At 46.7% G+C, this 9,595-nt stretch overlaps 1 protein-coding gene across 3 annotated transcripts in view; it reads right to left on the reverse strand.

Moving 5' to 3' along the window:
* Positions 1–801: 801 nt before the first annotated feature.
* Positions 802–9,595, reverse strand: part of eif2d (eukaryotic translation initiation factor 2D) — a 15,665-nt gene continuing 6,871 nt past the window's right edge. For all 3 annotated transcript variants that reach the window (XM_068597666.1, XM_068597667.1, XM_068597668.1), the window contains 12 exons: positions 9,186–9,276; positions 9,001–9,108; positions 6,963–7,234; positions 6,610–6,727; positions 6,085–6,130; positions 5,864–5,961; positions 5,584–5,742; positions 4,516–4,605; positions 3,333–3,428; positions 2,657–2,777; positions 1,085–1,259; positions 802–972 (listed from right to left, as the gene is read on the reverse strand). In XM_068597666.1, the coding sequence (XP_068453767.1) occupies positions 902–972; positions 1,085–1,259; positions 2,657–2,777; positions 3,333–3,428; positions 4,516–4,605; positions 5,584–5,742; positions 5,864–5,961; positions 6,085–6,130; positions 6,610–6,727; positions 6,963–7,234; positions 9,001–9,108; positions 9,186–9,276 (1,445 nt within the window). In that variant the 3' untranslated portion in view covers positions 802–901. The remainder of the gene's footprint in view (positions 973–1,084; positions 1,260–2,656; positions 2,778–3,332; positions 3,429–4,515; positions 4,606–5,583; positions 5,743–5,863; positions 5,962–6,084; positions 6,131–6,609; positions 6,728–6,962; positions 7,235–9,000; positions 9,109–9,185; positions 9,277–9,595) is intronic.

A 9,595-nucleotide genomic window follows, 5' to 3' on the forward strand; every position in this document is an offset into this window, starting at 1 on the left:
ATTGAGCCACACACACACACACACACACACACACACACACACACACACACACACACACGTCTGTTTGTTGAAAGAGAGATTTTGGCTCGTTAAAAATGTATTATTTCCTTTTCAACAAAACAAATGTGGTCAAATGTAACACTTGGGAAATTAACTTGAATCACTTCTAGAAGTTTTGTTTTCTTTAGTCGGACACGTCGTTAAACCAGACGCACACTGGATCAGTTTCACTGAGCGTGTGATGCTTTTGACTCTTCACACCGCAGGGACACGACGCTGCTTTAACACATGAAGCATGGACTTCTATACAACCAGAGGAGTCGCCCCCTGGTGGTCAGGAGAGAGAATGCAGCTTTAACACATGAAGCAAAGACTTCTATACAACCAGAGGAGTCACCCTCTGGTGGTCAGGAGAGAGAATGCAGCTTTAACACATGAAGCATAGACTTCTATACAACCAGAGGAGTCGCCCCCTGGTGGTCAGGAGAGAGAATGCAGCTTTAACACATGAAGCATAGACTTCTATACAACCAGAGGAGTCGCCCCCTGGTGGTCAGGAGAGAGAATTCAGCTTTAACACATGAAGCATAGACTTCTATACAACCAGAGGAGTCGCCCCCTGGTGGTCAGGAGAGAGAATGCAGCTTTAACACATGAAGCATGGACTTCTATACAACCAGAGGAGTCACCCCATGGTGGTCAGGAGAGAGAATACAGCTTTAACACATGACAAAGACTTCTATACAACCAGAGGAGTCGCCCCCTGGTGGCAACTGGGACCAACAGAACACAACAAAGCGGTCGTCTTTCGTCAGACTCCAGATGAAGAGAAGTCAATGACCTTTATTACACGAGAGGACAGTTTGTTGTTGCGTTTACAGAAAACAAAATGTGGAAAATGTCACTTCTTCTTTCCACTTTTTGGCGCTTTCTCTAGTCCTTGGATGTACTTGCGAGGAATTTGATAATGATCTGAAATTGAAATTGGATGTTAGACAGAACATAAAAGTAAAGTAATTGAGAGGAACTCTATGATGCTGTTAGGTATAATTATTATAATTATCATAATTATTGAGTTCCAAACCTATGAGCAAATTGCCGACTTGGTGAATCTGGTTGCCTTGGATCTGGACCAGGACCTTGTCCTTGGACCCGGGGACGGGCTGTAAGACGGAGCTGGCCTGGACCCGCCGCTGCAAAGCCGTGGCCACGGCCGCGGGATCCAGACCGTACACATCCAGGTTCTTTATGAGAGTCACCTGCAGGCGGCACGAGGACACAATGAACAGCAGGAACAAGAACTCAACATTGGGTCAGTGCCTTTGTCCACCTATAGGTCACAAGATACTGGTATTCAGGGAACAACCATCTTTATTTTGATCTTCTAGACACATTGACAGCAGACATGTGGTCAATCCTTCTCTCAGGATAATCAGTAACATCTCCTCACATCACATCGGTGCTCGCGGGATATTTTAAAAAGCCATTTTTTGTTCAAACAAAGGATTGCTGGCTTTGCAACGACTATAAACCTGTTTGAGAAACGTAATCATTCACCATCTGCTGGCTAACGGTGGAGAGTCATGTTGATTAACATCGGCTACAAGACCTGACTAGCTCAAAGACTTGACCTTTAGCTCAAAGAGACTTGACCTTGAGCTCAAAGACTTGGCCTCTAGCTCAAAGACTTGACCTCTAGCTCAAAGAATTGACCTCTAGCTCAAAGACTTGACTTGACCTCTAGCTCATAGACTTTGACTTGGAGTCTAGCTCATAGACTTGAGACCTGATTTGACCAATAGCTCAAAGACTTGACCTCTAGTTCAAAGACTTGACTTGACCTCTAGCTCAAAGACTTGACCTCTAGCTCAAAGACTTGACCTCTAGCTCAAAGACTTGATCTCTAGCTCAAAGACTTGGCCTCTAGATCGTAGACTTGACCTCTAGCTCGTAGACTTGGCCTCTAGCTTGTAGACTTGACCTCTAGCTCGTAGACTTGACCTCTAGCTCGTAGACTTGGCCTCTAGCTCGTAGACTTGACCTCTAGCTCGTAGACTTGACCTCTAGCTCGTAAACTTGACCTCTAGCTCGTAGACTGGACCTCTAGCTCGTAGACTTGGCCTCTAGCTCGTAGACTTGGCCTCTAGCTCGTAGACTTGACCTCTCTAGCTCGTAGACTTGGCCTCTAGCTCGTAGACTTGGCCTCTAGCTCGTAGACTTGACCTCTAGCTCTTAGACTTGGCCTCTAGCTCGTAGACTTGGCCTCTAGCTCGTAGACTTGGCCTCTAGCTCGTAGACTTGACCTCTAGCTCGTAGACTTGGCCTCTAGCTCGTAGACTTGACCTCTAGCTCGTAGACTCGGCCTCTAGCTTGTAGACTTGGCCTCTAGATCGTAGACTTGACCTCTAGCTCGTAGACTTGGCCTCTAGCTCGTAGACTTGGCCTCTAGCTCGTAGACTTGACCTCTAGCTCTTAGACTTGGCCTCTAGCTCGTAGACTTGGCCTCTAGCTCGTAGACTTGGCCTCTAGCTCGTAGACTCGGCCTCTAGCTCGTAGACTTGGCCTCTAGCTCGTAGACTTGACCTCTAGCTCGTAGAGACCTGACTTGGACTTCATCTCCAGCATTACATGAGGAGCTTTCTAGTCAAGCGGTCACCTTCTTGTTGGAGCCCCGGGAGCACACGGACACGTCGATGGGCTCCACGCGGCCCTTCTTCCTGATGGGAGCCCGTCCGGGGAACACCACCTGGTGGCACTCCTGCATTCTGCCCAGCGCCCTGCGGAGACGAGGCGGCGGGTCAATCGGGTCGTAATGTCCAGCGCGTCGCCCGCAAACCACTCGTGGAAACCAGAGCGCTGATCCCCTCCCAGAGAGGTGTGAAGGGTTGACTGGACACGCAGGGAAGTCTTGGCTCCTGACCCCAATACAGCACCACCAGCACGCCCATCACGTCCACGGTTATGCCGCCAACATAATGAACTCATGATGGTTTTTGTGATGACAATCTGAATCTAGCAAAAACCTTTCCAAATGAAAGTTTCTCCCCAAAACTGAGCGAAGGCAACTTTATTGAAATCAGATGAAGGAGTTTTAAACTTGTTTCGTAACCGCGTCAAACGAACACTGACTCACTGTCGCCCCCTACAGTGTGAGCGCATGAAGGCGATTCATCCATTTGTTCTAAATTAACTGTTAAATCTTTAAAAATCACAGAATAAATGAACTCTTACGCCTCCAACGGGGCGCAGGAATGAATGATACAACTCGTTTATGCTTTACACTGAACGTGGGCGCGTCAAAAAACCACCGAAGAAGAAAAGAAAGTGTTTACCTGCTGAAGAGGTCGTCCCACTTCAGAGACTCGACTTCATGATACTCTGATTTCTCCAGCAGGCAGTCGCACAGCGTCGGGTCCAAGGTCACGTAGCTGAGGAGAAGGAAGCGTCTTCTGGTTGGTGGGTGTGGTTTAAACTGGAGACACGCGGCCTCTTGAGCCGGTTGCCATTTCATTCCTCCGCACCACAACTATCAATTTGTTTGACGTCCGAGACGTTTACGACCTAAAAGGAAACACGAGACGTGTCTTCTCTTCCCGAGTCACACCGAAAGCATGTTGGTGTATTAAACCGGCGTCACATGGTCCGCTCGGCATTCGGTGGTCGTGACGGTCGCGGTGTTACGCAACACACCGGCAGGGCGGTTACGCCCGCGGCGACCACACGAGGCGCTGCCGAGGGACGCGAGCTTTTGGGAACGCTGGAGGTGGAACCAGAAGAAGCTGTTCAAGACAACACGGACTGGACTTTTCTCACTGAGGAAGAAAAACTGAACTGAAAACATGAAAAGCACTTATTGCTTTTGTATGAAGTGAATCAACCGCTGGTCTGTAACATCTTTAAGGTAAGAAACAGACTGAACATGGACCAAAGAAGGAGTGGTTTGTCCCTCACAGGGACCCTTACTACTGAACGTGGACCAAAGAAGGAGTGGTTTGTCCCTCACAGGGACCCTTACTACTGAACATGGACCAAAGAAGGAGTGGTTTGTCCCTCACAGGGACCCTTACTACTGAACATGGACCAAAGAAGGAGTGGTTTGTCCCTCACAGGGACCCTTACTACTGAACATGGACCAAAGAAGGAGTGGTTTGTCCCTCACAGGGACCCTTACTACTGAACATGGACCAAAGAAGGAGTGGTTTGTCCCTCACAGGGACCCTTACTACTGAACAGTACCTGTTCAAAAGACATTATATATATATATATATATATATATATATATATATATATATATATAATAATCTCCGCTCTTAAAAAGGTCAGCTTTTATAATTTAAATTCTTTGCCGCCATATTTAAATGGCTTTAACTTTGAATAAATTGTCAAAATAGTTGTTTGATTATTTCAATTAACTGCCGCAGACATAGTTTGATAATGACGTATTATTTTTGGGATATTAGACAAAACAAATCTAACAGAACGACATCATGACTTCTTGTTAAAGTATCTACTTACTTCTTGTTGTTTTCATCCACCAGTTCATTGTTCTTCACGTACTCTGTGACGATGTGTCTCACTTCATCCGGCTGCAGGATCGCTCCCTTCCTGCATCAAACCACAGGAGAACCACCATGAATGTGCTTTTCAGCACTTTTAACCCCATGTCCATGACTTTTAACCAAATTCCTGTGACTTGACACCACATTTACATGACTTCTAACCAAATTTATATCACTTTTAACCACATTTATATCATTTTTAACCAAATGTCAACGACTTTTAACCACATTTACATGACTTCTAACCAAATTTATATCACTTTTAACCAAATGTCAACGACTTTTAACCAAATTTATATCACTTTTAACCAAATGTCAATGACTTTTAACCAAATTTATATCACTTTTAACCAAATGTCAACGACTTTTAACCAAATTTATATCACTTTTAACCAAATGTCAATGACTTTTAACCAAATTTATATCACTTTTAACCAAATTTATATCACTTTTAACCAAATGTCAACGACTTTTAACCAAATTTATATCACTTTTAACCAAATTTATATCACTTTTAACCAAATGTCAATGACTTTTAACCACATTTATATAATTTTTCGCCAAATTTCCATGACTTTTCACCATCTTATCAAGACGTTTGTACATTTCACACCGATTCATTAATTCATTATTCCTCAGACACAGGTTCACAGCACATGCAACAGCTTTTTTTCTTATAGGCTTGAATAATTCATGAACCTACAAGGTCCTTTAAAATACACAAAACTAAACAGGACAATACATCCAGTCCATAACAGCTAATTGAAAAGGTCCCTTCCAGACATCTAACGGGTTAGAAAAACAACTCAAATGACATCTGCTGCTCCTCCTCCTCCTCCTCCTCCTCCTCCTCCTCCTCCTCCTCCTCCAGATTCTATGAAAATTGTTTGCATGTTTTATTTGAACAGTTTATGGGAACCGGACGCCTCCGACTCGACTTAAACGTTCTGAAAGTATGAATTGGTGCAATTCCAGGAGCCAAGAGTCGAATGTGCAGCCTGGTGGGCTCAGCGGGGAGCAGCACCTCTTCTTGGCGTCCAGGAAGAGCGGCTCCAGGCGGGACGACACCGAGTACAGAGCCGTGATCTCGGGAGGATGGTACGGAGGTTCTGCTTCCACGCCGCCCGGCGCCGGGGACGCCTCGCCGTCCGCCTCCTCCTCGGGAACGCTGAAGCCACGCAGCCTGGGGGGTGATAACACACACACACACACACACACACACACACACACACACACAGGGACGGTCTGAATGTGGGCGGGCTGCGAGCCTGAATCTGTTGATTTCAAGGCGGCGCTGGGCTCACTCTGGATGTTTCCAGTCCACCTCCACGATGCTCTCCACGCCCTTGCTCAGCTCCCTGACGCGCACCAGGCCGCGCTGCGTCTGCAGGAACCGGGACAGCTTTTTGGGAGAAGAGAAGAACAACAACAGGAAAGCAAACGTTGAGTAAATGCTTTGCAGCTGGGCGGCATCAACGGGCCTGTTTATCCCTGTGAAACGCCACATGCCGGACACCCAGCATACCTTTTTATAGCTGGACTTCTTGATATCGAGTTGCTTTCCACTCGGGCTGAAACAACACCAGATGTTTAAGTGCTACAGGCAGGGTTCATACACATGTTGACCAGTGGACGTCCATGACTTGTAACACATGCCCATGAGCAAACAGTGTGAAGTACAAAGTGATAAAATGTAGTATTTAAACTAACAATGAGGATTCAAATCATACAGTAAACCTTAAATGACTCAAATGAATGAGAGACAATAGTTTGATTAAAAGAATAAACATTTATATAGATGCCTGTATGTATGCTGCTGATGTTTTGAGCCTCTTTCTTTTAAAAGCAGATTCATTATTTATGACTAAATGACCGCATGAACACATGAATATAAACACATTTACAGGACTTTTACAGGGTTTTTATTTTGCTTGGGAATAACCATTTTAACCTCCATGACTCCCCCAGGTTTCCCATGTCCTTCTGAACCCTGTAAACTACTTTGTTATGAAACGCCTGTGAAGAGGAAGGCGGGCTGAACTCTCGTTACCAGCAGGAGAACATGTGGATCCGGAGGAAAGTGCTGGTCAGCAGGGGGAGCTCCGGCTTCTTCACCTTGCTCTTCAGCGCGTGGAGGAAACACCGCAGCAGCAGCGCGTCCATCATCTCTGTGGGGATGAAGGCAGGACGTCACCTCCCTGCTCTGGCTCTCCTTCTGCCCCAGAAGCATCTCACCCAGCTGGTTCCAGCCACCGCTCAGGCGCAGAACGCCTCCGTTCGATTTGAATCGAGGGGATAGCGGTGATCACGGATATTATCGTGATCTGGTCTGGAGGAACTGCGTGAGCTGCTGGTCGTGACGTTGTGACCAATGCGTTTTGGAGGCGGGGCTAGGTCTGGTACCTTGTGGCATCTTCAGGTCGTCTGGGTCCGCCTCCTCTTCCCGCTCCTCCTCCTGCACGGTTAGACTCAGCTCCTCAAGACCAGAGCAGGCTTCACCTGTGGTCTTTTCAGCTGGAGTCCGCTGCTCCTCTTCCTCCTCCTCCTCTTCCTCCTCACACTTCTCAACCTCCTCCTCTTCCGTGTCGTCGTCTTCATACTCCTCTCCATTCGCCTCCAGTCCTTCTCCCTCTGCATCCGGCAGCACAGGAGGACCCGACTTGTCTCCGAAAGCCCTGAGAGGAGACAAGGAGACAAGGAGACAAGGAGAGGTGCGTGCAAAGTTAACAAGTGAGGGCTCGATGGTGAAAACTGTCAAAATGTAAATTCAACAATTAATTTGACTTTCTGACAGTGAAGTCTTCATGAGGAGATTCTTATAAGGAAAGTTATGAAGCAAAGAAAAAAAGGGTGGAGGACTTTGATCAATACTGTGATCTAAAACACTTTTAGAAACCCCAATGACCCCAATAATGCCAATGGACCCCAATGACCCCAATAATACAGATGGACCCAATGAACCCCAATGGACCCCAATAATGCCAATGGACCCAATGACCCCAATAATACAGATGGACCCAATGAACCCCAATGGACCCCAATAATGCCAATGGACCCAATGACCCCAATAATGCCAATGGACCCAATGAACCCCAATGACCCCAATAGACCCCAATAATGCCAATGGACCCAATGACCCCAATAATACAGATGGACCCAATGAACCCCAATGGACCCCAATAATGCCAATGGACCCCAATGACCCCAATAATACAGATGGACCCAATGAACCCCAATGGACCCCAATAATGCCAATGGACCCAATGACCCCAATAATGCCAATGGACCCAATGAACCCCAATGACCCCAATAGACCCCAATAATGCCAATGGATCCCAATGACCCCAATAATGCCAATGGACCCCAATGACCCCAATAATACAGATGGACCCAATGAACCCCAATGGACCCCAATGGACCCCAATAATGCCAATGGACCCAATGACCCCAATAATGCCAATGGACCCAATGAACCCCAATGACCCCAATAGACCCCAATAATGCCAATGGACCCCAATGACCCCAATAATACAGATGGACCCAATGAACCCCAATGGACCCCAATAATGCCAATGGACCCCAATGACCCCAATAATACAGATGGACCCAATGAACCCCAATGGACCCCAATAATGCCAATGGACCCAATGACCCCAATAATGCCAATGGACCCAATGAACCCCAATGACCCCAATAGACCCCAATAATGCCAATGGACCCAATGACCCCAATAATGCCAATGGACCCAATGAACCCCAATAGACCCCAATAATACCAATGGACCCCAATGACCCCAATAATACAGATGGACCCAATGAACCCCAATGGACCCCAATAATGCCAATGGACCCCAATGACCCCAATAATACAGATGGACCCAATGAACCCCAATGGACCCCAATGGACCCCAATAATGCCAATGGACCCAATGACCCCAATAATGCCAATGGACCCAATGACCCCAATAATGCCAATGGACCCAATGAACCCCAATGGACCCCAATGGACCCCAATAATGCCAATGGACCCAATGAACCCCAATAATGCCAATGGACCCCAATGAACCCAATAATAGCAATGGACCCAAATGGACCCAATGAATCCAATGGACCCTAATAGACCCCAATAATGCCAATGGACCCAATGACCCCAATAATGGCAATGGACCCAATGACCCCAATAATGCCAATGGACCCAATGGACCCCAATAATGCCAATGAACCCAATGAACCCCAATGACCCCCAATAGATCCAATAGCTCTAATGGACCCAACATTATTGAACACCCTTTTAGTTTGGGGAGGACATTGTTCGAGCAGTGGCCTAAAAATAGGTTGGTTTCCAATTAAAGGAATAGTTCAACAAATTGAAAAAGATGCTTCTCAGTTTTAAAATAAAAACACGCAGCAGAATGAATGCAACGAGACGGGAAGCGACTCACCAGAGGTGGTCCATGTATGTGTGGAGGACACACACTCCTCTGCCCTTCAGGCCCAGACCGAGCATCTCCTGGCGGGACAGCGCGGCGGTGCCGACCGCAACGGGAGCTCTGCAAGCAACCGGCGAGCGACTTTCAAGATCAGAGAGAATTGGGGATCGACGTCTTTTTCTTCCAAATCTGCTCACCTGTTGTTCACCAGCGTCACCGAGCAGCACTCGCCCTGCTTCACATCCGGGAGGCCGCCTGAAGGCACCACCACACCTGGCAGCATGAGGTCTGATTTAGGGGGGGAAGAGACACACAGTATTTGTTCAATGTAAGTTATTAGTCATCAGGATATAGGTCAATTCATATCTCAAAGCATATTGTTTTCTGGTTGTTAAACGCATAAAAAGTCAATGAAATAACCACATGGTGTAAATATTCACACGTCACTGAACGGTGAACAGATGCTGTGACTTCATGTCACGACCAGACCTGGACAATGCAGCAATGTTGCAGCAATGTTGCAGGAATGTTGCAACAATGTTGTAGCAATGCATAATGTATAACGATACAATGAGCAATACTATTATTATAAGTATCACAGCAATGC

The sequence above is a fragment of the Clinocottus analis genome, unplaced genomic scaffold (genome assembly GCF_023055335.1).
Source record: "Clinocottus analis isolate CAN_PGR_092001 unplaced genomic scaffold, fCliAna1.0.p SCAF_4, whole genome shotgun sequence".
NCBI classification, from domain to species: domain Eukaryota; kingdom Metazoa; phylum Chordata; class Actinopteri; order Perciformes; family Cottidae; genus Clinocottus; species Clinocottus analis.